The 25845-nt window shown below is 49.0% G+C and overlaps 3 protein-coding genes across 3 annotated transcripts; all 3 read right to left on the bottom strand.

Annotated features, from left to right (window-relative positions):
- Nucleotides 1–4094: 4094 nt before the first annotated feature.
- Nucleotides 4095–7741, bottom strand: LOC127350639 (putative mediator of RNA polymerase II transcription subunit 26; the record flags this gene model as incomplete). The annotated part of the gene is given in 3 exon segments (XM_051377454.1): nucleotides 4095–4721; nucleotides 4903–4916; nucleotides 7211–7741. Coding segments are annotated over 3 exon segments (1050 nt in total), but the record flags the coding sequence as incomplete, so codon positions are not given.
- A 218-nt stretch (nucleotides 7742–7959) lies between these two features.
- On the bottom strand, nucleotides 7960–9879 carry LOC127350638 (mucin-2-like; the record flags this gene model as incomplete). Its single annotated transcript, XM_051377453.1, has 1 exon — nucleotides 7960–9879. A coding segment is annotated over exon 1 (1920 nt), but the record flags the coding sequence as incomplete, so codon positions are not given.
- Nucleotides 9880–11221: 1342 nt separating this feature from the next.
- Nucleotides 11222–19264, bottom strand: LOC127350637 (mucin-2-like; the record flags this gene model as incomplete). The annotated part of the gene is made up of 6 exons (XM_051377452.1): nucleotides 19216–19264; nucleotides 18742–18843; nucleotides 18472–18639; nucleotides 18239–18355; nucleotides 14399–17775; nucleotides 11222–14356 (listed from the first exon to the last, which is right to left on the bottom strand). Coding segments are annotated over exons 1-6 (6948 nt in total), but the record flags the coding sequence as incomplete, so codon positions are not given.
- Between the last annotated feature and the right edge of the window lie 6581 nt (nucleotides 19265–25845).

The raw sequence follows: 25845 nt of genomic DNA, 5'->3' as shown, positions 1-25845 counted from the left end.
CGGTTGTTGTTGGGGCAGCAGTCGTTGTTGGGGCTGCAGTTGTTGTTGGGGCAGAAGTTGTTGTTGTCGGTGTGGCCATTGTTGTTGGTGCTGCAGTTGTTGTTGGGCAGCAGTTGTTGTTGGGGCAGCAGTTGTTGTTGGGGCTGCAGTGGTTGTTGGGGCGGCAGCTGTTGTTGTCGGTTTGGCGGTTGTTGTTGGGGCAGCAGTTGTTGTCGTCAGGGCTGCAGTTGTTGTTGTTTCTGCGGCAGTTGTTTTTGGGGCAGCAGTTGTTGGGGCAGCAGTTGTTGTTGTCGGTGTGGCGGTTGTTGATGTGGCAGCAGTCGTTGTTGGGGCTGCAGTTGTTGTTGGGGCAGCAGTTGTTGTTGTTGGTGTGGCCGTTTTTGTTGGTGCTGCAGGTGTAGTTGGGGCTGCAATAGTTGTTGCGGCAGTTGTTGTTGTGGCAGCAGTCGTTGTTTGGGCTGAAGTTGTTGTTGGTGTGGCAGTTGTTGTTGGTGCTGTAGTTGCTGTCGTTAGGGCGGCAGCCATTGTTGGGGCGGCAGTTGTTGTTGTAAGGGCTGAAGTTGTTGTTGTCGGTGTGGCAGTTCTTGTTGTGGCGGCAGTCGTTGCTGGGGCTTTAGTCGTTGTTGGGGCAGCAGTCGTTGTTTGGGCTGAAGTCATAGTTGGGATGGCAGTTGTTGTTGGTGCTGCAGTTGTAGTTAGGGCATCAGTTGTTGTTGGGGCGGCAGTTGTTGTTGGGGCAGGAGTCGTTGTTTCTGCAGCAGTTGTTGTTGTGGCGGCAGCTGTTGTTGTTGGGGCCGCAGTTGTTTGAGCAGTAGTTGTTGATGGGGCAGCAGTTGTTGTTGTCGGTGTGGCGGTTGTTGTTGGGGCAGCAGTCGTTGTTGGTGCTGCAGTTGTTGTTGGGACAGTAGTTGTTGTTGGGGCAGCAGTTGTTGTTGTCGGTGTGGCAGTTGTTGGTGCTGCAGATGTAGTTGGGGCTGCAGTTGTTGTTGCGGCAGTTGTAGGGGCTGCAGTTGTTGTTGGGGCGGCAGTTGTTGTTGGTGCTGCAATTGCTGTCGTTGGGGCGGCCGCCGTTGTTGTTGGGGTGGCAGTTGTTGTTGGTGCTGCAGTTGCTCTTGTTTGGGCAGCAGCCGTTGTTGGGGCGGCAGTTGTTGTTGTAAGGGCTGCAGTTGTTGTTGGGTCAACAGCCGTTGTTGTTGGGGCTGCAGTTGTTGTTGTCGGTGTGGCCATTGTCGTTGGTGCTGCATTTGTTGTTGGGACAGCAGTTGTTGTTGTTGGGGCTGCAGTTTTTGTTGGGGCGGCAGCTGTTGTTGTCGGTGTGGCCGTTGTTGTTGGGGCAGCAGTTGTTGTCGTCAGGGCTGCAGTTGTTGTTGTTTCTGCAGCAGTTGTTGTTGGGGCGGCAGTTGTTGTTGTTGGGGCAGAAGTTGTTGTTGGGGCTGCAGTCGTTGGAGTGGCCGTTTTTGTTGGTGCTGCAGGTGTAGTTGGGGCGGCAGTTGATGTTGGTGCTGCAATTGCTGTAGTTGGGGCGGCAGCCGTTGTTGTTGGGGTGGCAGTTGTTGTTGGTGCTGCAGTTGCTCTCGTTTGGGAAGTAGCCGTTGTTGGGGCGGCAGTTGTTGTTGTAAGGGCTGCAGTTGTTGTTGGGTCAGCAGCCGTTGTTGTTGGGGCTGCAGTTGTTGTTGTCGGTGTGGCGGTTGTTGTTGTTGCAGCAGTCGTTGTTGGGGCGGCAGCCGTTGTTGTTGTTGCTGCAGTTGTAGTTGGGGCGGCAGTTGTTGACGGGGCGGCAACATTTTTTGCCGTTGGGGCTGTAGTTGTTGTTGGGGCAGCAGTTTTTGTTGTCGTTGCGGCCATTGTTGTTTGTGCTGCAGTTGTTGTTGGGGCAGCAGTTGTTGTTGGGGCAGCAGCCGTTGTTGTTGGGGCTGCAGTTTTTGTTGTGGCGGCAGCTGTTGTTGTTGGGGCCGCAGTTGTTGTCGGTGTGGCCATTGTTATTGGTGCTGCAGATGTAGTTGGGGCTGAAGTTGTTGTTGGGGCTGCAGTTGTTGTTGGGGCGGCAGCTGTTGTTGTCGGTGTGGCGGTTGTTGTTGGGGCAGCAGTTGTTGTCGTCAGGGCTGCAGTTGTTGTTGGGACAACAGTTGTTGTTGTCGGTGTGGCAGTTGTTGTTGGTGCTGCAGCTGTAGTTGGGGCTGCAGTTGTTGTTGCGGTAGTTGTTGTTGGGGCTGCAGTTGTTGTTGGAGTGGCCGTTTTTGTTGGTGCTGCAGGTGTAGTTGGGGCAGCAGTTGATGTTGGGGCATCAGTTGTTATTGTTGTCGGTGTGGCGGTTGTTGTTGGTGCTGCAGATGTAGTTGGGACTGTTGTTGTTGTTGGGGCGGCAGTCGTTGTTGGGTAGGCAGATGTTGTTGGGGTGGCAGTCGTTTCTGCAGCAGTTGTAGTTGGGGCAGCAGTTGATGTTGGGGCATCAGTTGTTGTTGTTGTCGGTGTGGCGGTTGTTGTTGGTGCTGCAGATGTAGTTGGGACTGTTGTTGTTGTTGGGGCAGCAGTTGTTGTTGTTGGTGCAGCAGTTGTTGTCGGTGTGGCGGTTGTTGTTGGGGCTGCAGTTGTACTTGGGGCAGCAGTTGATGTTGGGGCATCAGTTGTTGTTGTTGTCGGTGTGGCGGTTTTTGTTGGTGCTGCAGTTGTAGTTGGGGCTGCAGTTGTTGTTGTTGGGGCAGCAGTTGTTGTCTGTGTGGCGGTTGTTGTTTGGGCAGCAGTTGTTGTTGTTGGGGCAGCAGTTGTTGTTGTCTGTGTGACGGTTGTTGTTGGGGCTGCAGTTGTAGTTGGGGCAGCAGTTGATGTTGGGGCATCAGTTGTTGGTGCTGCAGATGTAGTTGGGGCTGCAGTTGTTGTTGTTGGGGCAGCAGTTGTTGTTGGGGCCGCAGTTGTTGTTTGAGCAGCAGTTGTTGTTGGGGCGGCAGTTGTTGTTGGGCCAGCAGTTGTTGTTGGGCCAGCAGTTGTTGTTGGGGCTGCAGTTGTTGTTGGGGCAGAAGTTGTTGTTGTCGGTGTGGACATTGTCGTTGGTGCTGCAGTTGTTGTTGGGACAGCAGTTGTTGTTGTCGGTGTGGCAGTTGTTGTTGGTGCTGCAGCTGTAGTTGGGGCTGCAGTTGTTGTTGCGGTAGTTGTTGTTGGGGCTGCAGTTGTTGTTGTTGGTGTGGCCGTTTTTGTTGGTGCTGCAGGTGTAGTTGGGGCAGCAGTTGATGTTGGGGCATCAGTTGTTGTTGTTGTCGGTGTGGCGGTTGTTGTTGGTGCTGCAGATGTAGTTGGGACTGTTGTTGTTGTTGGGGCGGCAGTCGTTGTTGGGTAGGCAGATGTTGTTGGGGTGGCAGTCGTTGTTTCTGCAGCAGTTGTCGTTGTTACGGCAGTTGTTGTTGGGGCAGCAGTTGTTGTTGTTGGTGCAGTAGTTGTTGTTGTTGGGGCAGCAGTTGTTGTTGTCTGTGTGGCGGTTGTTGTTGGGGCTGCAGTTGTAGTTGGGGCAGTAGTTGATGTTGTTGGAGTGGCCGTTTTTGTTGGTGCTGCAGGTGTAGTTGGGGCGGCAGTTGATGTTGGGGCATCAGTTGTTGTTGTTGTCGGTGTGGCGGTTGTTGTTGGTGCTGCAGATGTAGTTGGGACTGTTGTTGTTGTTGGGGCGGCAGTTGTTGTTTGGGCAGCAGTTGTTGTTGTTGGGGCAGCAGTTGTTGTTGTTGGAGTGGCCGTTTTTGTTGGTGCTGCAGGTGTAGTTGGGGCAGCAGTTGATGTTGGGGCATCAGTTGTTGTTGTTGTCGGTGTGGCGGTTGTTGTTGGGGAGGCAGATGTTGTTGGGGTGGCAGTCGTTGTTTCTGCAGCAGTTGTCGTTGTTATGGCAGTTGTTGTTGGGGCAGCAGTTGTTGTTGTTGGTGCAGCAGTTGTTGTTGTCGGTGTGGCGGTTGTTGTTGGGGCTGCAGTTGTAGTCGGGGCAGCAGTTGATGTTGGGGCATCAGTTGTTGTTGTCGGTGTGGCGTTTTTTATTGGTGCTGCAGATGTAGTTGGGGCTGCAGTTGTTGTTGTTGGTGCAGCAGTTGTTGTTGTCGGTGTGGCGGTTGTTGTTTGGGCAGCAGTTGTTGTTGTTGGGGCAGCAGTTTTTGTTGTCTGTGTGGCGGTTGTTGTTGGGGCTGCAGTTGTAGTTGGGGCAGTAGTTGATGTTGGGGCATCAGTTGTTGTTGTTGTCGGTGTGGCGGTTGTTGTTGGTGCTGCAGATGTAGTTGGGGCTGCAGTTGTTGTTGTTGGGGTAGCAGTTGTTGTTGGGGCCGCAGTTGTTGTTGGGGCTGCAGTTGTTGTTGGGGCAGAAGTTGTTGTTGGGGCGGCAGCTGTTGTTGTTGGTGCTGCAGTTGTTGTTGGTTCTGCAGTTGTAGTTGGGGTGGCAGTTGTTGTTGGTGCTGCAGGTGTAGTTGGGGCTGCAATAGTTGTTGTTGCGGCAGTTGTTGTTGGGGCAGCAGTTGTTGTTGTCGGTGTGGCAGTTGTTGTTTGTGCAGCAGTTGTTGTTGTCAGTGTGGCGGTTGTTGTTTGGGCAGCAGTTGTTGTTGTTGGGGCAGCAGTTGTTGTTGTCGGTGTGGCGGTTGTTGTTGGGGCTGCAGTTGTTTTTGGGGCAGCAGTTGTTGGTGCTGCAGGTGTAGTTGGGGCAGTAGTTGATGTTGGGGCATCAGTTGTTGTTGTTGTCGGTGTTGCGGTTGTTGTTGGTGCTGCAGCAGATGTAGTTGGGGCGGCAGTCATTTTTGTGGCAGCAGCTGTTGGTGTTGGGGCAGCAGTTGTTGTTGGTGCAGCAGTTGTTGTTGTCGGTGTGGCGGTTGTTGTTGGGGCGGCAGTTGTTGTTTGGGCAGCAGTTGTTGTTGTTGGGGCAGCAGTTGTTGTTGTTGGAGTGGCCGTTTTTGTTGGTGCTGCAGGTGTAGTTGGGGCAGCAGTTGATGTTGGGGCATCAGTTGTTGTTGTTGTCGGTGTGGCGGTTGTTGTTGGGGAGGCAGATGTTGTTGGGGTGGCAGTCGTTGTTTCTGCAGCAGTTGTCGTTGTTATGGCAGTTGTTGTTGGGGCAGCAGTTGTTGTTGTTGGTGCAGCAGTTGTTGTTGTCGGTGTGGCGGTTGTTGTTGGGGCTGCAGTTGTAGTCGGGGCAGCAGTTGATGTTGGGGCATCAGTTGTTGTTGTCGGTGTGGCGTTTTTTATTGGTGCTGCAGATGTAGTTGGGGCTGCAGTTGTTGTTGTTGGTGCAGCAGTTGTTGTTGTCGGTGTGGCGGTTGTTGTTTGGGCAGCAGTTGTTGTTGTTGGGGCAGCAGTTGTTGTTGTCTGTGTGGCAGTTGTTGTTGGGGCAGCAGTCGTTGTTGTTGGGACAGTAGTTGTTGTTGGGGCAGCAGTTGTTGTTGTCGGTGTGGCAGTTGTTGGTGCTGCAGATGTAGTTGGGGCTGCAGTTGTTGTTGCGGCAGTTGTAGGGGCTGCAGTTGTTGTTGGGGCGGCAGTTGTTGTTGGTGCTGCAATTGCTGTCGTTGGGGAGGCTGCCGTTGTTGTTGGGGTGGCAATTGTTGTTGTAAGGACTGCAGTTGTTGTTGGGTCAACAGCCGTTGTTGTTGGGGCTGCAGTTGTTGTTGTCGGTGTGGCCATTGTCGTTGGTGCTGCAGTTGTTGTTGGGACAGCTGTTGTTGTTGTTGGGGCTGCAGTTGTTGTTGGGGCGGCAGCTGTTGTTGTCGGTGTGGCCGTTGTTGTTGGGGCAGCAGTTGTTGTCGTCAGGGCTGCAGTTGTTGTTGTTTCTGCAGCAGTTGTTGTTGGGACGGCAGTTGTTGTTGGGGCAGAAGTTGTTGTTGGGGCTGCAGTCGTTGGAGTGGCCGTTTTTGTTGGTGCTGCAGGTGTAGTTGGGGCGGCAGTTGATGTTGGTGCTGCAATTGCTGTAGTTGGGGCGGCAGCCGTTGTTGTTGGGGTGGCAGTTGTTGTTGGTGCTGCAGTTGCTCTCGTTTGGGCAGCAGCCGTTGTTGGGGCGGCAGTTGTTGTTGTAAGGGCTGCAGTTGTTGTTGGGTCAGCAGCCGTTGTTGTTGGGGCTGCAGTTGTTGTTGTCGGTGTGGCCATTGTCGTTGGTGCTGCAGTTGTTGTTGGGACAGCAGTTGTTGTTGTTGGGGCTGCAGTTGTTGTTGGGGCGGCAGCTGTTGTTGTCGGTGTCGCGGTTGTTGTTGGGGCAGCAGTTGTTAATTGGGCAGCAGCCGTTGTTGTTGGGGCAGCAGTTGTTGTTGTCGGTGTGGCGGTTGTTGTTGTTGCAGCAGTCATTGTTGGGGCGGCAGCCGTTGTTGTTGTTGCTGCAGTTGTAGTTGGGGCGGCAGTTGTTGACGGGGCGGCAACATTTTTTGCCGTTTGGGCTGTAGTTGTTGTTGGGGCAGCAGTTTTTGTTGTCGGTGCGGCCATTGTTGTTTGTGCTGCAGTTGTTGTTGGGGCAGCAGTTGTTGTTGGGGCAGCAGCCGTTGTTGTTGGGGCTGCAGTTTTTGTTGTGGCGGCAGCTGTTGTTGTTGGGGCCGCAGTTGTTGTCGGTGTGGCCATTGTTATTGGTGCTGCAGATGTAGTTGGGGCTGAAGTTGTTGTTGGGGCTGCAGTTGTTGTTGGGGCGGCAGCTGTTGTTGTCGGTGTGGCGGTTGTTGTTGGGGCAGCAGTTGTTTTCGTCAGGGCTGCAGTTGTTGTTTCTGCAGCAGTTGTTGTTGGAGCAGCAGTTGTTGTTGTTAGTGCAGCAGTTGTTGTTGTTGTCGGTGTGGCAGTTGTTGTTGGGGCTGTAGTTGTTGTTGGGGCGGCAGTTGTTGTTTGGGCAGCAGTTGTTGTTGTCTGTGTGGCGGTTGTTGTTGGGGCTGCAGTTGTAGTCGGGGCAGCAGTTGATGTTGGGGCATCAGTTGTTGGTGCTGCAGATGTAGTTGGGGCTGCAGTTGTTGTTGTTGGGGCAGCAGTTTTTGTTGGGCCCGCAGTTGTTGTTGGAGTAGCAGTTGTTGTTGGGGCGGCAGTTGTTTGGCCAGCAGCTGTTGTTGGGGCTGCAGTTGTTGTTGGGGCAGAAGTTGTTGTTGTCGGTGTGGACATTGTCGTTGGTGCTGCAGTTGTTGTTGGGACAGCAGTTGTTGTTGTCGGTGTGGCAGTTGTTGTTGTTGCTGCAGCTGTAGTTGGGGCTGCAGTTGTTGTTGTTGGAGTGGCCGTTTTTGTTGGTGCTGCAGGTGTAGTTGGGGCAGCAGTTGATGTTGGGGCATCAGTTGTTGTTGTTGTCGGTGTGGCAGTTGTTGGTGGTGCTGCAGATGTAGTTGGGACTGTTGTTGTTGTTTGGGCAGCAGTTGTTGTTGTTGGTGCAGCAGTTGTTGTTGTCGGTGTGGCGGTTCTTGTTGGGGCTGCAGTTGTAGTCGGGGCAGCAGTTGATGTTGGGGCATCAGTTGTTGTTGTTGTCGGTGTGGCGGTTTTTGTTGGGGCAGCAGTTGATGTTGGGGCATCAGTTGTTGTTGTTGTCGGTGTGGCGGTTGTTGTTGGTGCTGCAGATGTAGTTGGGACTGTTGTTGTTGTTGGGGCAGCAGTTGTTGTTGTTGGTGCAGCAGTTGTTGGGGCTGCAGTTGTAGTCGGGGCAGCAGTTGATGTTGGGGCATCAGTTGTTGGTGCTGCAGATGTAGTTGGGGCTGCAGTTGTTGTTGTTGGGGCAGCAGTTGTTGTTGGGGCCGCAGTTGTTGTTTGAGCAGCAGTTGTTGTTGGGGCGGCAGTTGTTGTTGGGCCAGCAGTTGTTGTTGGGGCTGCAGTTGTTGTTGGGGCAGAAGTTGTTGTTGTAGGTGTGGACATTGTCGTTGGTGCTGCAGTTGTTGTTGGGACAGCAGTTGTTGTTGTCGGTGTGGCAGTTGTTGTTGGTGCTGCAGCTGTAGTTGGGGCTGCAGTTGTTGTTGCGGTAGTTGTTGTTGGGGCTGCAGTTGTTGTTGTTGGAGTGGCCATTTTTGTTGGTGCTGCAGGTGTAGTTGGGGCAGCAGTTGATGTTGGGGCATCAGTTGTTGTTGTTGTCAGTGTGGCGGTTGTTGTTGGTGCTGCAGATGTAGTTGGGACTGTTGTTGTTGTTGGGGCGGCAGTCATTGTTGGGGAGGCAGATGTTGTTGGGGTGGCAGTCGTTGTTTCTGCAGCAGTTGTCGTTGTTACGGCAGTTGTTGTTGGGGCAGCAGTTGTTGTTGTTGGTGCAGCAGTTGTTGTTGTCGGTGTGGCGGTTGTTGTTTGGGCAGCAGTTGATGTTGTTGGGGCAGCAGTTGTTGTTGTCTGTGTGGCGGTTGTTGTTGGGGCTGCAGTTGTAGTTGGGGCAGTAGTTGATGTTGGGGCATCAGTTGTTGTTGTTGTTGTCGGTGTGGCGGTTTTTGTTGGTGCTGTAGATGTAGTTGGGGCTGCAGTTGTTGTTGGGGCCGCAGTTGTTGTTTGAGCAGCAGTTGTTGTTGTCGGTGTGGCGGTTGTTGTTGGGGCAGCAGTCGTTGTTGGGGCTGCAGTTGTTGTTGGGACAGAAGTTGTTGTTGGGGCGGCAGCTGTTGTTGTTGGTGCTGCAGGTGTAGTTGGGGCTGCAATAGTTGTTGTTGCGGCAGTTGTTGTTGGGGCAGCAGTTGTTGTTGTCGGTGTGGCAGTTGTTGTTTGTGCAGCAGTTGTTGTTGTCAGTGTGGCAGTTGTTGTTTGGGCAGCAGTTGTTGTTGTTGGGGCAGCAGTTGTTGTTGTCGGTGTGGCGGTTGTTGTTGGGGCTGCAGTTGTTGTTGCGGCAGCAGTTGTTGTTGGTGCTGCAGGTGTAGTTGGGGCAGCAGTTGATGTTGGGGCATCAGTTGTTGTTGTCGGTGTGGCGGTTTTTATTGGTGCTGCAGATGTAGTTGGGGCTGCAGTTGTTGTTGTTGGTGCAGCAGTTGTTGTTGTCGGTGTGGCGGTTGTTGTTTGGGCAGCAGTTGTTGTTGTTGGGGCAGCAGTTGTTGTTGTCTGTGTGGCGGTTGTTGTTGGGGCAGCAGTCGTTGTTGGTGCTGCAGTTGTTGTCGGGACAGTAGTTGTTGTTGGGGCAGCAGTTGTTGTTGTCGGTGTGGCAGTTGTTGGTGCTGCAGATGTAGTTGGGGCTGCAGTTGTTGTTGCGGCAGTTGTAGGGGCTGCAGTTGTTGTTGGGGCGGCAGTTGTTGTTGGTGCTGCAATTGCTGTCGTTGGGGAGGCTGCCGTTGTTGTTGGGGTGGCAGTTGTTGTTGGTGCTGCAGTTGCTCTTGTTTGGGCAGCAGCCGTTGTTGGGGCTGCAGTTGTTGTTGGGTCAACAGCCGTTGTTGTTGGGGCGGCAGCTGTTGTTGTCGGTGTGGCCGTTGTTGTTGGGGCAGCAGTTGTTGTCGTCAGGGCTGCAGTTGTTGTTGTTTCTGCAGCAGTTGTTGTTGGGGCGGCAGTTGTTGTTGTTGGGGCAGAAGTTGTTGTTGGGGCTGCAGTCGTTGGAGTGGCCGTTTTTGTTGGTGCTGCAGGTGTAGTTGGGGCGGCAGTTGATGTTGGTGCTGCAATTGCTGTAGTTGGGGCGGCAGCCGTTGTTGTTGGGGTGGCAGTTGTTGTTGGTGCTGCAGTTGCTCTCGTTTGGGCAGCAGCCGTTGTTGGGGCGGCAGTTGTTGTTGTAAGGGCTGCAGTTGTTGTTGGGTCAGCAGCCGTTGTTGTTGGGGCTGCAGTTGTTGTTGTCGGTGTGGCCATTGTCGTTGGTGCTGCAGTTGTTGTTGGGACAGCAGTTGTTGTTGTTGGGGCTGCAGTTGTTGTTGGGGCGGCAGCTGTTGTTGTCGGTGTCGCGGTTGTTGTTGGGGCAGCAGTTGTTAATTGGGCAGCAGCCGTTGTTGTTGGGGCAGCAGTTGTTGTTGTCGGTGTGGCGGTTGTTGTTGTTGCAGCAGTCATTGTTGGGGGCGGCAGCCGTTGTTGTTGTTGCTGCAGTTGTAGTTGGGGCGGCAGTTGTTGACGGGCGGCAACATTTTTTGCCGTTTGGGCTGTAGTTGTTGTTGGGGCAGCAGTTTTTGTTGTCGGTGCGGCCATTGTTGTTTGTGCTGCAGTTGTTGTTGGGGCAGCAGTTGTTGTTGGGGCAGCAGTTGTTGTTGGGGCAGCAGCCGTTGTTGTTGGGGCTGCAGTTTTTGTTGTGGCGGCAGCTGTTGTTGTTGGGGCCGCAGTTGTTGTCGGTGTGGCCATTGTTATTGGTGCTGCAGATGTAGTTGGGGCTGAAGTTGTTGTTGGGGCTGCAGTTGTTGTTGGGGCGGCAGCTGTTGTTGTCGGTGTGGCGGTTGTTGTTGGGGCAGCAGTTGTTTTCGTCAGGGCTGCAGTTGTTGTTTCTGCAGCAGTTGTTGTTGGAGCAGCAGTTGTTGTTGTTAGTGCAGCAGTTGTTGTTGTCGGTGTGGCAGTTGTTGTTGGGGCTGCAGTTGTTGTTGGGGCGGCAGTTGTTGTTTGGGCAGCAGTTGTTGTTGTCTGTGTGGCGGTTGTTGTTGGGGCTGCAGTTGTAGTCGGGGCAGCAGTTGATGTTGGGGCATCAGTTGTTGGTGCTGCAGATGTAGTTGGGGCTGCAGTTGTTGTTGTTGGGGCAGCAGTTTTTGTTGGGGCCGCAGTTGTTGTTGGAGTAGCAGTTGTTGTTGGGGCGGCAGTTGTTTGGCCAGCAGCTGTTGTTGGGGCTGCAGTTGTTGTTGGGGCAGAAGTTGTTGTTGTCGGTGTGGACATTGTCGTTGGTGCTGCAGTTGTTGTTGGGACAGCAGTTGTTGTTGTCGGTGTGGCAGTTGTTGTTGTTGCTGCAGCTGTAGTTGGGGCTGCAGTTGTTGTTGCGGTAGTTGTTGTTGGGGCTGCAGTTGTTGTTGTTGGAGTGGCCGTTTTTGTTGGTGCTGCAGGTGTAGTTGGGGCAGCAGTTGATGTTGGGGCATCAGTTGTTGTTGTTGTCGGTGTGGCAGTTGTTGGTGGTGCTGCAGATGTAGTTGGGACTGTTGTTGTTGTTTGGGCAGCAGTTGTTGTTGTTGGTGCAGCAGTTGTTGTTGTCGGTGTGGCGGTTCTTGTTGGGGCTGCAGTTGTAGTCGGGGCAGCAGTTGATGTTGGGGCATCAGTTGTTGTTGTTGTCGGTGTGGCGGTTTTTGTTGGGGCAGCAGTTGATGTTGGGGCATCAGTTGTTGTTGTTGTCGGTGTGGCGGTTGTTGTTGGTGCTGCAGATGTAGTTGGGACTGTTGTTGTTGTTGGGGCAGCAGTTGTTGTTGTTGGTGCAGCATGTTGTTGGGGCTGCAGTTGTAGTCGGGGCAGCAGTTGATGTTGGGGCATCAGTTGTTGGTGCTGCAGATGTAGTTGGGGCTGCAGTTGTTGTTGTTGGGGCAGCAGTTGTTGTTGGGGCCGCAGTTGTTGTTTGAGCAGCAGTTGTTGTTGGGGCGGCAGTTGTTGTTGGGGCGGCAGTTGTTGTTGGGGCTGCAGTTGTTGTTGGGGCAGAAGTTGTTGTTGTCGGTGTGGACATTGTCGTTGGTGCTGCAGTTGTTGTTGGGACAGCAGTTATTGTTGTCGGTGTGGCAGTTGTTGTTGGTGCTGCAGCTGTAGTTGGGGCTGCAGTTGTTGTTGCGGTAATTGTTGTTGGGGCTGCAGTTGTTGTTGTTGGAGTGGCCGTTTTTGTTGGTGCTGCAGGTGTAGTTGGGGCAGCAGTTGATGTTGGGGCATCAGTTGTTGTTGTTGTCAGTGTGGCGGTTGTTGTTGGTGCTGCAGATGTAGTTGGGACTGTTGTTGTTGTTGGGGCGGCAGTCATTGTTGGGGAGGCAGATGTTGTTGGGGTGGCAGTCGTTGTTTCTGCAGCAGTTGTCGTTGTTACGGCAGTTGTTGTTGGGGCAGCAGTTGTTGTTGTTGGTGCAGCAGTTGTTGTTGTCGGTGTGGCGGTTGTTGTTTGGGCACCAGTTGATGTTGTTGGGGCAGCAGTTGTTGTTGTCTGTGTGGCGGTTGTTGTTGGGGCTGCAGTTGTAGTTGGGGCAGTAGTTGATGTTGGGGCATCAGTTGTTGTTGTTGTTGTCGGTGTGGCGGTTTTTGTTGGTGCTGTAGATGTAGTTGGGGCTGCAGTTGTTGTTGTTGGGGCAGCAGTTGTTGTTGGGGCCGCAGTTGTTGTTTGAGCAGCAGTTGTTGTTGTCGGTGTGGCGGTTGTTGTTGGGGCAGCAGTCGTTGTTGGGGCTGCAGTTGTTGTTGGGGCAGAAGTTGTTGTTGGGGCGGCAGCTGTTGTTGTTGGTGCTGCAGTTGTTGTTGGTTCTGCAGTTGTAATTGGGGTGGCAGTTGTTGTTGGTGCTGCAGGTGTAGTTGGGGCTGCAGTTGTTGTTGTCGGTGTGGCAGTTGTTGTTTGTGCAGCAGTTGTTGTTGTCAGTGTGGCGGTTGTTGTTGGGGCTGCAGTTGTTGTTGCGGCAGCAGTTGTTGTTGGTGCTGCAGGTGTAGTTGGGGCAGCAGTTGATGTTGGGGCATCAGTTGTTGTTGTTGTCAGTGTGGCGGTTGTTGTTGGTGCTGCAGATGTAGTTGGGACTGTTGTTGTTGTTGGGGCGGCAGTCGTTGTTGGGGAGGCAGATGTTGTTGGGGTGGCAGTCGTTGTTTCTGCAGCAGTTGTCGTTGTTACGGCAGTTGTTGTTGGGGCAGCAGTTGTTGTTGTTGGTGCAGCAGTTGTTGTTGTCTGTGTGGCGGTTGTTGTTGGGGCTGCAGTTGTAGTTGGGGCAGTAGTTGATGTTGGGGCATCAGTTGTTGTTGTTGTTGTCGGTGTGGCGGTTTTTGTTGGTGCTGTAGATGTAGTTGGGGCTGCAGTTGTTGTTGTTGGGGCAGCAGTTGTTGTTGGGGCCGCAGTTGTTGTTTGAGCAGCAGTTGTTGTTGTCGGTGTGGCGGTTGTTGTTGGGGCAGCAGTCGTTGTTGGGGCTGCAGTTGTTGTTGGGGCAGAAGTTGTTGTTGGGGCGGCAGCTGTTGTTGTTGGTGCTGCAGTTGTTGTTGGTTCTGCAGTTGTAATTGGGGTGGCAGTTGTTGTTGGTGCTGCAGGTGTAGTTGGGGCTGCAGTTGTTGTTGTCGGTGTGGCAGTTGTTGTTTGTGCAGCAGTTGTTGTTGTCAGTGTGGCGGTTGTTGTTGGGGCTGCAGTTGTTGTTGCGGCAGCAGTTGTTGTTGGTGCTGTAGGTGTAGTTGGGGCAGCAGTTGATGTTGGGGCATCAGTTGTTGTTGTTGTCGGTGTTGCGGTTGTTGTTGGTGCTGCAGATGTAGTTGGGACTGTTGTTGTTGTTGGGGCGGCAGTCGTTGTTGTGGAAGCAGCTGTTGGTGTTGGGGCAGCAGTTGTTGTAGGTGCAGCAGTTGTTGTTGTCAGTGTGGCGGTTGTTGTTGGGGCTGCAGTTGTTGTTGGGGCGGCAGTTGTTGTTTGGTCAGCAGTTGTTGTTGTTGGAGTGGCCGTTTTTGTTGGTGCTGCAGGTGTAGTTGGGGCAGCAGTTGATGTTGGGGCATCAGTTGTTGTTGTTGTCGGTGTGGACATTGTCGTTGCTGCTGCAGTTGTTGTTGGGACAGCAGTTGTTGTTGTCGGTGTGGCAGTTGTTGTTGGTGCTGCAGATGTAGTTGGGACTGTTGTTGTGGCGGCAGTCGTTGTTGGGGAGGCAGATGTTGTTGGGGTGGCAGTCGTTGTTTCTGCAGCAGTTGTCGTTGTTACGGCAGTTGTTGTTGGGGCAGCAGTTGTTGTTGTTGGTGCAGCAGTTGTTGTTGTCTGTGTGGCGGTTGTTGTTGGGGCTGCAGTTGTAGTTGGGGCAGTAGTTGATGTTGTTGGAGTGGCCGTTTTTGTTGGTGCTGCAGGTGTAGTTGGGGCAGCAGTTGATGTTGGGGCATCAGCTGTTGTTGTTGTCGGTGTGGCGGTTGTTGTTGGTGCTGCAGATGTAGTTGGGACTGTTGTTGTTGTTGGGGCGGCAGTCGTTGTTGGGGAGGCAGATGTTGTTGGGGTGGCAGTCGTTGTTTCTGCAGCAGTTGTCGTTGTTACGGCAGTTGTTGTTGGGGCAGCAGTTGTTGTTGTTGGTGCAGCAGTTGTTGTTGGGGAGGCAGATGTTGTTGGGGTGGCAGTCGTTGTTTCTGCAGCAGTTGTTGTTGGGGCTGCAGATGTAGTCGGGGCTGCAGTTGTTGTTGTTGGTGCAGCAGTTGTTGTTGTCGGTGTGGCGGTTGTTGTTTGGGCAGCAGTTGTTGTTGTTGGGGCAGCAGTTGTTGTTGTCTGTGTGGCGGTTGTTGTTGGGGCTGCAGTTGTAGTTGGGGCAGTAGTTGATGTTGGGGCATCAGTTGTTGTTGTTGTCGGTGTGGCGGTTTTTGTTGGTGCTGCAGATGTAGTTGGGGCTGCAGTTGTTGTTGTTGGGGTAGCAGTTGTTGTTGGGGCCGCAGTTGTAGTCGGGGCAGCAGTTGTTGTTGTCGGAGTGGCGGTTGTTGTTGGGGCAGCAGTTGTAGTTGGGGCAGTAGTTGATGTTGGGGCATCAGTTGTTGTTGTTGTCGGTGTGGCGGTTGTTGTTGGTGCTGCAGATGTAGTTGGGACTGTTGTTGTTGTAGGGGCGGCAGTCGTTGTTGGGGAGGAAGATGTTGTTGGGGTGGCAGTAGTTGTTTCTGCAGCAGTTGTTGTTGTGGCGGCAGTTGTTGTTGGGGCAGCAGTTGTTGTTGTTAGGGCTGCAGTTGTTGTTGGGGCGGCAGTTGTTGTTTGAGCAGTAGTTGTTGTTGGGCCAGCAGTTGTTGTTGTCGGTGTGGCCATTGTCGTTGGTGCTGCAGTTGTTGTTGGGACAGCAGTTGTCTTTGTCGATGTGGCAGTTGTTGTTGGTGCTGCAGCTGTATTTGGGGCTGCAGTTGTTGTTGGGGCTGTAGTTGTTTTTGGGGCAGCAGCTGTTGTTGTTGGTGCAGCAGTTGTTTTTGTCGGTGTGGCGGTTGTTGTTGGGGCTGCAGTTGTTGTTGCGGCAGCAGTTGTTGTTGGTGCTGCAGGTGTAGTTGGGGCAGCAGTTGATGTTGGGGCATCAGTTGTTGTTGTTGTCGGTGTTGCGGTTGTTGTTGGTGCTGCAGATGTAGTTGGGACTGTTGTTGTTGTTGGGGCGGCAGTCGTTGTTGTGGAAGCAGCTGTTGGTGTTGGGGCAGCAGTTGTTGTAGGTGCAGCAGTTGTTGTTGTCAGTGTGGCGGTTGTTGTTGGGGCTGCAGTTGTTGTTGGGGCGGCAGTTGTTGTTTGGTCAGCAGTTGTTGTTGTTGGAGTGGCCGTTTTTGTTGGTGCTGCAGGTGTAGTTGGGGCAGCAGTTGATGTTGGGGCATCAGTTGTTGTTGTTGTCGGTGTGGACATTGTCGTTGCTGCTGCAGTTGTTGTTGGGACAGCAGTTGTTGTTGTCGGTGTGGCAGTTGTTGTTGGTGCTGCAGATGTAGTTGGGACTGTTGTTGTGGCGGCAGTCGTTGTTGGGGAGGCAGATGTTGTTGGGGTGGCAGTCGTTGTTTCTGCAGCAGTTGTTGTTACGGCAGTTGTTGTTGGGGCAGCAGTTGTTGTTGTTGGTGCAGCAGTTGTTGTTGTCTGTGTGGCGGTTGTTGTTGGGGCTGCAGTTGTAGTTGGGGCAGTAGTTGATGTTGTTGGAGTGGCCGTTTTTGTTGGTGCTGCAGGTGTAGTTGGGGCAGCAGTTGATGTTGGGGCATCAGCTGTTGTTGTTGTCGGTGTGGCGGTTGTTGTTGGTGCTGCAGATGTAGTTGGGACTGTTGTTGTTGTTGGGGCGGCAGTCGTTGTTGGGGAGGCAGATGTTGTTGGGGTGGCAGTCGTTGTTTCTGCAGCAGTTGTCGTTGTTACGGCAGTTGTTGTTGGGGCAGCAGTTGTTGTTGTTGGTGCAGCAGTTGTTGTTGTCGGTGTGGCGGTTGTTGTTGGGGCTGCAGATGTAGTCGGGGCTTCAGTTGTTGTTGTTGGTGCAGCAGTTGTTGTTGTCGGTGTGGCGGTTGTTGTTTGGGCAGCAGTTGTTGTTGTTGGGGCAGCAGTTGTTGTTGTCTGTGTGGCAGTTGTTGTTGGGGCTGCAGTTGTAGTTGGGGCAGTAGTTGATGTTGGGGCATCAGTTGTTGTTGTTGTCGGTGTGGCGGTTTTTGTTGGTGCTGCAGATGTAGTTGGGGCTGCAGTTGTTGTTGTTGGGGTAGCAGTTGTTGTTGGGGCCGCAGATGTTGTTGGGGCAGAAGTTGTTGTTGGGGCGGCAGCTGTTGTTGTTGGTGCTGCAGTTGTTGTTGGTTCTGCAGTTGTAGTTGGGGTGGCAGTTGTTGTTGGTGCTGCAGGTGTAGTTGGGGCTGCAATAGTTGTTGTTGCGGCAGTTGTTGTTGGGGCAGCAGTTGTTGTTGTCGGTGTGGCAGTTGTTGTTTGTGCAGCAGTTGTTGTTGTCAGTGTGGCGGTTGTTGTTTGGGCAGCAGTTGTTGTTGTTGGGGCAGCAGTTGTTGTTGTCGGTGTGGCGGTTGTTGTTGGGGCTGCAGTTGTTGTTGGGGCAGCAGTTGTTGTTGGTGCTGCAGGTGTAGTTGGGGCAGTAGTTGATGTTGGGGCATCAGTTGTTGTTGTTGTCGGTGTTGCGGTTGTTGTTGGTGCTGCAGATGTAGTTGGGACTGTTGTTGTTGTTGGGGCGGCAGTCGTTTTTGTGGCAGCAGCTGTTGGTGTTGGGGCAGCAGTTGTTGTTGGTGCAGCAGTTGTTGTTGTCATTTTGGCGGTTGTTGTTGGGGCTGCAGTTGTTGTTGGGGCGGCAGTTTTTGTTTGGGCAGCAGTTGTTGTTGTTGGGGCAGCAGTTGTTGTTGTTGGAGTGGCCGTTTTTGTTGGTGCTGCAGGTGTAGTTGGGGCAGCAGTTGATGTTGGGGCATCAGTTGTTGTTGTCGGTGTGGCGGTTGTTGTTGGGGAGGCAGATGTTGTTGGGGTGGCAGTCGTTGTTTCTGCAGCAGTTGTTGTTGTTATGGCAGTTGTTGTTGGGGCAGCAGTTGTTGTTGTTGGTGCAGCAGTTGTTGTTGTCGGTGTGGCGGTTGTTGTTGGGGCCGCAGTTGTAGTCGGGGCATCAGTTGTTGTTGTCGGTGTGGCGGTTTTTATTGGTGCTGCAGATGTAGTTGGGGCTGCAGTTGTTGTTGTTGGGGCAGCAGTTGTTGTTGTCGGAGTGGCGGTTGTTGTTGGGGCAGCAGTTGTAGTTGGGGCAGTAGTTGATGTTGGGGCATCAGTTGTTGTTGTTGTCGGTGTGGCGGTTGTTGTTGGTGCTGCAGATGTAGTTGGGACTGTTGTTGTTGTAGGGGCGGCAGTCGTTGTTGGGGAGGAAGATGTTGTTGGGGTGGCAGTAGTTGTTTCTGCAGCAGTTGTTGTTGTGGCGGCAGTTGTTGTTGGGGCAGCAGTTGTTGTTGTTAGGGCTGCAGTTGTTGTTGGGGCGGCAGTTGTTGTTTGAGCAGTAGTTGTTGTTGGGCCAGCAGTTGTTGTTGGGGCTGCAGTTGTTGTTGGGGCAGAAGTTGTTGTTGTCGGTGTGGCCATTGTCGTTGGTGCTGCAGTTGTTGTTGGGACAGCAGTTGTTGTTGTCGGTGTGGCAGTTGTTGTTGGTGCTGCAGCTGTAGTTGGGGCTGCAGTTGTTGTTGCGGCAGTTGTAGTTGTCATGGCTGCCACTGTTGTTGGGGCGGCAGTTGTTGTTGTTGTCGTTGGGGCGGCAGTTGTTGTGACAGTATTACACAAACTGGTTCCACAACAGGAAGGTCCGCTGCTAATGTTACCAACATTTTGCATGAAAGGTAGGCTACCCAGGCTGGTAGCAGCTGCACACAGGTTTGCAGATGCACAGCCAAAGGCCGGAGATGTTGTGGACCCATCTGTCACTGTGAGAAGAATCACTATTTTACTTGACGAACTAAATTGCTGTTGTTTGTAAGCAATACCACAATGTAAATATACTCTGACAAATGCAAATCTTCTATGAAAGAAGTACTTGAGTATTTTGAGAAAAATATCGTTAAAGTGTCAAAAGTAAAAGTAAAGTTACATTCAGAATTATGAAGAATGGTGTCTGTCAGAGTATTTTATCATTATATATATTTTATTATTGGATTATTACTAATTTATTATTATAAATCTTCACTACATTACATTTATAGTCATAAATAAGTAATAATCTAATTAATGTACAATATACCTCTGAAATGTAGTGGAGCAAGAGTGAAAGCACCACAAAATTGTACATAGGTTGAGAAAAATGTACTTGATTTTCCAGATCTTACACCCAGTAAATTATTTGAAATACTTAGTTGGAGTCAAACTTCAAAGTAAAAAATAAAGACTCACCAGTCGCTTGAAAGCAGCGGTCCTCCGATCCCTTACATTGTAATGGACTAGTGCATTGAGAGGTCATGGGGTTACAATAGTTACACTTTAGGCTGTTATCTGCTGGAGTAGCAGGGCCTGAAACAGAAAAAAACAACATCATTAATTTGAGGAAGAGAGCACATCAAGGTTGTACCACTTATCCATAGTAATATATCATTGTTCTTTCACAAGATATTTATCCATATACTTACATAGTGGAGTTACTGAGTTGCAGTTATCTGTGTTGCAGCACGTCGCAGATGCAAGTGCACTCGCAACTCCCAAGTTGACTGAAAATGTCTGAGAGCCTGCGGCTGGACACAGGGAGGACGATGCACAAGCCTTGAAGAGTTGCTGGCCTGGGGTTCCAGATGAAGTAGCTACAAAATCCAAGTACAATGTTGTTGTTAATGTTGACGGCAAGAACTTTACAGTACACGTATTTCACTGAAGGGTAATAGATGACATAAAGGAATGCCTACCTCTAATGGAAGCTGTAATACACATTGTCTCTGAGGAACACGTTAGTGGTATCGTGCTTGAACACTGTGGATCTGTGCAAGTTTTACACACAAGTGCTCCAGCTGTAAAGGGAGAAAAATAATCAGTGAATGATGATCACAGCTCAAAAGTCTTATTAAATGTCTGAGGTGTTTTGGTGGTTTGTAAAATCTGAAAACTCTTAATGTTATTATTTTAATACAAAAAGGATCACAAAGGTTGTAAAAAGGGTGTCTGATCTGCACTACATTACTCTGCTTTCTACCTCTTCAGACTTTTATACGATTTTTTTTTTTTTTAAGACTTAAAAATAGTTTTGTTTTATTAAAATAAATCAACTGTCAACAATTGAATTAAATTCCCTTCTAAAATCAGCTATGATAAAATGAGAAATTTCTTTAAATAGTGCTCTGTATTACCTGCAGAAACTATAAAGTAAGAATAAATGGGGTTACCTGTGCTGGAGAGCGCCCAGATCAGAGTCAGAGAAAGGATCAGCTTCATCATGATGAACAGGTAAATAGTGTAGATTAGTTTTCCTGGGTGGTGATACTACACTCAGTGCCGCTGCACTTTATATACTGCACAGGTGTTTAACATATTTATGACAGTTGCATGCCTAAAAGCTTCAGGGATTGGGTGTGTTCCTATTTTTAATGTGTCACTATTTAGACATTCACTAAATCTTTTGTTAGTTGGAAAATTATCACGTCGACACACCTTCCCACACCCATTTTTAATTTCAGTTCTGTGAAATAGAAATAGCTCATTTCAATATTTAAACAAGTATGATTTCAATAAATGTCATCTGCAAAATAATTAGAAATAATTAGCTTTTGGAAAGTGAATATGGTTCTGACCAATGTGCATTTTCACTGTATACAGTTTCACTCTTTTTCTAGAAATGATATTGATAATGGGTTGTCGGTTGCTATAAATAGTTGTGGTAATCCTTTATAACACAAAGTGGAGAGGACTTCAACTTCTGGAGCTGAGCAATTGAGGTGCAGGATGCATCACATTGGGATAAAGTCCATGTAGATTTATACATTGACATTTTATCTGCCTTGCTTGATTTTTAATTGTTTAATTTTCTTTGTACAGCACTTTGTAACATTGTTTAGAAACATGCTATATAATAAAGTGTATTATTATTATTATTATTGTTATTATTATTATTATTATTATTATTATTATTATTATTATGTTATTTAGATATTGTTACTGTCTACATCTTGATAAAAGTCAGTGGACTGTCAACAATGGAAACAGACTTAATTTTAATATCCCTCACAAAGTCTGAGAATGTTATAAATATATTAAAATCTTCTCAATAAACCAAAACCAATTAATTTTATGATCAAAAGTATAAAAAGTTATACAATTATAGTATAAAAGTGTATGTGGTACTAACCAGTTTTTCTTCTTCAGCTTCCCTTATAGAATATTATCATATAATAAAATTGGTAATTTTTACATAGTAGCAGGAATACACAGCAGTTAGTTTTTTATTAAAGTTTGTTTGTTGTTTTATTTGATGCATCATTGAAATGTTCTTGATGCTTAAAGCATTGATCATGTCATTGTTTTATACATTGTTCTGACAGGGAGGTAACTGTCTCACATTGGCATGTCCTTACTCACACATTATTATGATGTCCCGTTCTTCACGTGTTTCTTGTTTTTCTCTGGAATGCAGTGTAACTGGCAACCCATCTACACTCTATTCAACAATAAATTATACAGACTGTAGTGTTTGTTACTGCTTTCTGTGTTTCTTTGATATCTTGTGTTTACGCCTTAATGTCTTATGTAACTTTGAACTGCCTTGTTGATTTTCCTTGTGTTTCCTTACCTGTACTATCTTATAACAATCCCCATATTAGCGGTATGAATCAGTTTAAATTAAAACTGTAATTCCACCTTTACCAGCTACAACATAAAAGGCTGTACTAAATTAGAGTTGTGAGTTGCAGATTATTAAGTGCAGTTTGATAATGCTGTCAGAAAGGACCAGAGGTGGGAGTAAGTCACACATGTGCAAGTCTCAAGCAAGTCTCAGAATGTGTGTATGTGCGTATGGTGTGAGTGGACGAGCGAGAGTGAGCGAACGAGAGAAAGAAAGTGTGCGCGCGCGGATGCAGTAGTAAAATAAAGACCACTATCTCAATGTCAACCCGGAGCTCCCGTGTCTGTGTTTATAATTTTGGGAACAGCTGCAGTGCCAGCAGCGCCTTCCTGTTCCATCGTCCAAGTGCTCCGCTCCGGCCTCTCTACAACCGCTGCAGTTAGTGATAGGTGAGTCACTTGGTTATACTTTAATAATTTCCCCACAGGGATTATTAAAGTATTTCTGGTTAGATTACAGGTTGCCAGGTTCGCCCACATGAAACAGGAAAAAAAATATATACATATTAATAAAGATAGCAATGACTTGTTGGGTCAGTTCATGCAAGTCTAAGTCAAGTCTAAATCTGGTGACTTAAGTCTGACTCGAGTCAACCATCTCCGGAAAGGACACATACCTTCGCAGTATTTCACTGAAATAGGGAAAAAGTGTCTTGGGTACAGTGCTACAATCTGTTGCTTCACAGAAACCCATCACAAAATCAACATGAAGCATCTTAAAAGATAAAAGACACTATACATTTTAACACTGATAATACAGCAGCTTAAAAAGAGACTGTAAGAAACTATAAGAATTAAAGTGCTTCAGTGCTGGTTTGTTTATTACACACTGATTAAGTATTAGAGTTCACCAGCTTGATAGAAGTCGGGACAAATGATAACTTTAGTCTGTTTGATTTGCACTTTGGCACACAGAGTCTTTTTCTTGATGGCAGAGGTTCATTTTCAGAGAAGAGGGCATTTTGAGGGTCCACAATGATTTTTGCTGCTTGTTTCATGACTGTGTGCTCATACGGGCTCTGTATGGGCTCATATTATTTCCTCCCTAATATCCTCATAGCTATTTTGTGCATGCTGGCCAACCTGTTTTTCAGGTACACTGTTAAGTTGCCAAACCCTGCTTTGATTCCATATCTAATGATGCTCTCTGGGATCGCCCTGTAAAACATCAGCATGATATGATTGCTTTCCTGCAGTCATTAGTGTACAGTTAAAAAAAGGTGATGCCACACAACCTTGTGGGGCCGCTGTATCACTACGTTGGGTCTTTGACAATGTCTCATTACTTTTATTTGTTGTGTCCTATTAAAAAACAATAAGATAGGTTGGACTGTAATTAACTAAAATCAATAAATACAATTCTAGCATAGGATTTTGTGTTCTCAAGGTGTTTAGAAATAAAGTGCGAAATGCAGAGGATGGCATCTTCAGTGCTGCATTTCTGCTTATGGGCAAATTGCCATGTGTCTACGTCTGGCTCGACTACTTTCTTGAGCAGGGATACTACAAATTTCTCGAAACATTTCATGACAATAGAGGTCAAAGTTACAGGACGACAATCATTATTCACCTGTGTTGAGACTTGGGGTTCGGTACTGCCACAATACGATTCAGTTGTCTAGTTCAGTTGGTCTAATTTTTTAGCACATCTTGGACTGTGTGAACACCGCTGACTACAATAGAAAAAGACAAAATTTGTATATCCCTGACAGTGAAGAATTGTGATATTTTTATAAATATACTAGAATGTTCTCAATAAACCAAAAACGATTGATTTTATCAGCAAAAGTGTTGTAAAAAATAAAGAAATATAGATTCTGGAATGTGTATAGGGTACTGACCAATGTGCATTTTAACTGTGTTCTTCTTTATTTGTGGAATATTGTCATATAATATAATTTGGATGACTTTTAATCACTTTTACAAAGTAACAAGTCTTTGTTGTTTTATTTGATGCATCAGTGAACTGGGCTCCAATCCCAAATGTTTTCTCAAAAGCCCAGACCTTTTTAGGTTTATAAAACTTCAACTTTGTGTCATTTCCCCTTAGTCTCTCAGACTGGACCGCCACTTCAATTAAGTAAAAGTTCTATTACTGGGGTAAAAGCACCAATAGGTCCGCCCTAACATTGTCATAATGGGTTGTTGGTCTGTTTTGGGCACCCCTTGACACATTTCCTCATGCTGTCCCTACACTCCACAACCAAGTCTGTGGTGTCTGATTGGGTTTGATTTTTAAGGCCTAAGCCAAAGTTATTCAAAATGTTGTCATCAAAAAAGCTTTATTAGACAGGTTATAATAGTACAGTACAGTAGATATAATTAAGTAAAACTACTCAAACACATATTTGTGAGATGCAACAAAGAACAGAATACAATCAATGTATCATGCAATGTATATAAAGTATACTAATTATAGAATGTAAATGTGAAATATGTGACAAACAAATACACTGTAAATAGTTGAATCATCAAATTAAATAAAACTACTGAAATACATATTTATTATGAAAAAAAGAAGAAAAGGAAAGAGCAAAATGTTTATATATATATAATCATAATACATTAAATATAATTATATTCAGACCTAATTAACTTCAATGCTCAATATGTGACAAACAATACAGTGCAATTTACTTATTATAACTTATTTCATATACTACTTATAGAACATTTATATTTTTGTATGATCACTTACACCATTCCTATCAATCAAGCCTGACAGGCCACAGATTTTTTTGATAACTGAAGCTCTGAAAAAAGTCTCCTCATTATACCCCACATGGTGTATTCTGGACATTAAACTGCTTTCCCGATAATAGTATACAAAAAAGTTCACTTGTGTGTCTTCACCCAGACTCCATCCCCTCTTATCATAAATTTTGTTTTTCTAGCCCCTGTAACTGCCTAATAAAGACGGCAGTAAACCACATGATTCAAAAGGTAATTTCAGAGTTTTCAGTATGGCTTCAATGGTACTTCTACAAAGATTGTTCTTACCAGAGGGTACAGATAAGGAGTCCGAGAAGCAGATGGATAATACCCAGTGGAGCAACAGTTGTAGTTTTTTGGGCGGCATTTGTTGTTGGGGCTGCAGTCGTTGTTGGGGCTGCAGTCGTTGTTGTTGGAGAAAGAGTTGTAGTTGTAGGCACAGCAGTTGTTGTTGAGGAATCAGTTGTTGTAGGGGCGGCAGTTGTAGTTATTGGGGCAGAGGTTGTTGTTGGGGTGGCAGATATTGTTGCAGCAGTTGTTGTTGGGACTACAGTTGTTGTTGGGGAAGCAGTTGTTGGAAAAACAGTTGTAGTTGTTGTGGAAGCAGTTATTGTTGGGGCTGCAGTTGTTGTTGTTGGGGCAGATGTTGTTGTCCTTGGGACTGCAGTTGTCGTCGAGCCTGCAGTCGTCGTTGGGGCTGCAGGTGTTGTTGTTGGGGCAGCTGTCGTTGTTGGGGTAGCAGTTGTTGTTGGTGCTGCAGTTGTTGTCGTGGGTGCTGCAGTCGTCGTTGCGGCTGCAGTTGTTGTTGGCGCTGCAGTTGTTGTTGCTGGGGCAGCAGTTGTCATGGCAGCAGTTGTAGTTGGGGAAGTAGTCGTTGGAGCTGCTGCAGTTGTTGTCGTCGGTGCTGCAGTCGTCGTTGGGGCTGCAGTTGTTTTTGGGGCAGCAGTTGTTGTTGGGGCAGCTGTTGTTGTTGGGGCAGCAGTGGTTGGGGCAGCAATTGTTGTTGGAGCTGCATTTGTTGTTGGGGCTGCAGTCGTTGTTGGAGACAGAGTTGTAGTTGTAGGCACAGCAGTTGTTGTTGAGGTATCAGTTGTTGTAGGGGCGGCAGTTGTAGTTGTTGGGGTGGCAGATATTGTTACGGCAGTTGTTGTTGGGACTACAGTTGTTGTTGGGGAAGCAATTGTTGGAAAAACAGTTGTAGTTGTTGTGGAAGCAGTTGTTGTTGGGGCTGCAGTTGTTGGGGCAGAAGTTGTTGTCGTGGGGACTGCAGGCATCGTCGAGGCTGCAGTCGTCGTTGGGGCTGCAGGTGTTGTTGGGGCAGCTGTCGTTGGGGTAGCAGTTGTTGTTGTGGCAGCAGTTGTTGTTGGGGCTGCAGTTGTTGTTGTTGGTGCTGCAGTTGTTGTCGTAGGGGCTGCAGTCGTCGTTGGGGCTGAAGTTGTTAGGGCGGCAGTTGTCATTGGGGCTACAGTTGTTGTCGTTAGGGCTGCAGTTGTTGTTGTTGTGGCAGCAGTTGTAGTTGGGGTAGCAGTCGTTGTTGGGGCAGCCGTTGTGGTCAGGGCTGCAGTTGTTGTCATCAGGGGTGCAGTTGTAATTGGGGCAGCAGTTGTTGTTTGGGCTGCAGTTGTTGTTGGAGCTGCAGTCGTTGGGGCAGCTGTTGTTGTTGGGGCAGCAGTCGTTGGTGCTTGAGTTGTTGTAGTCGGGGCTGCACTCGTAGTTGGGGCTGCAGTTGTTGTTAGTGCTTTAGTTCTTGTAGTCGGGGCTACAGTTGTTGTATGGGGCAGCAGTCGTTTGGGCGACAGTTGTTGGGGCAGCAGTCGTTGTTGGGGCAGCAGTTGCAGTTGGGGCAGCAGTCATTGTAGTGGCAGCAGTTGGTGTTGTTGGGGAAGCAGTTGTTGGGCCTGCAGTTATTGTTTTTGTGGCCGCAGTTGTTGGGGCCGCTGTTGTTGTTTGGGCAGAAGTCGTTCTTGGGGCCACAGTTGTTGTTTGGGCAGCAGCTGTTGTTGTGGCAGTTGTTGTTGGTGGTGCTGCAGTTGTTGTCATAGGGGCTGCAGTCGTCATTGGGGCTGCAGTTGTTTTTGCTGGGGCAGCAGTTGTTATGGTTGGGCCTGCAGTTGTTGTTGGGGCTGCAGTTGTTGGGGCTGCAGTTGTTGTTGCTGGGGCAGCAGTTTAAGATGGGGCAGCAGTCATTGTTGGGGCAGCAGTTGTTATTGTCGGGGCTGCAGTTGTAGTTGGGGCAGCAATTGTTGTTGTTTGGGCTGCAGACGTTGTTGGGGCAGCAGTTGTTGGGCCAGCTGTTGTTGTTCGGGCAGCAGTCGTTGTTGGGGCAGCTGTTGTTGTCGGGCCTCCAGTTGTCATTGTTTGTGCTGCTATAGTTGTCATCGGGGGTGCAGTCGTCATTGGGGCTGCAGTTGTTGTTGTTTGGGCTGCAGTTGTAGTTGAGGCAGCTGTTGTTGTTGGGCCTGCAG

This window comes from Dicentrarchus labrax, unplaced genomic scaffold (assembly GCF_905237075.1).
Source record: "Dicentrarchus labrax unplaced genomic scaffold, dlabrax2021, whole genome shotgun sequence".
Taxonomy (NCBI): domain Eukaryota; kingdom Metazoa; phylum Chordata; class Actinopteri; family Moronidae; genus Dicentrarchus; species Dicentrarchus labrax.
The sequence above is the reverse complement of the archived record's forward strand: the minus strand, read 5'-3'. Positions and strand labels throughout refer to the sequence as shown.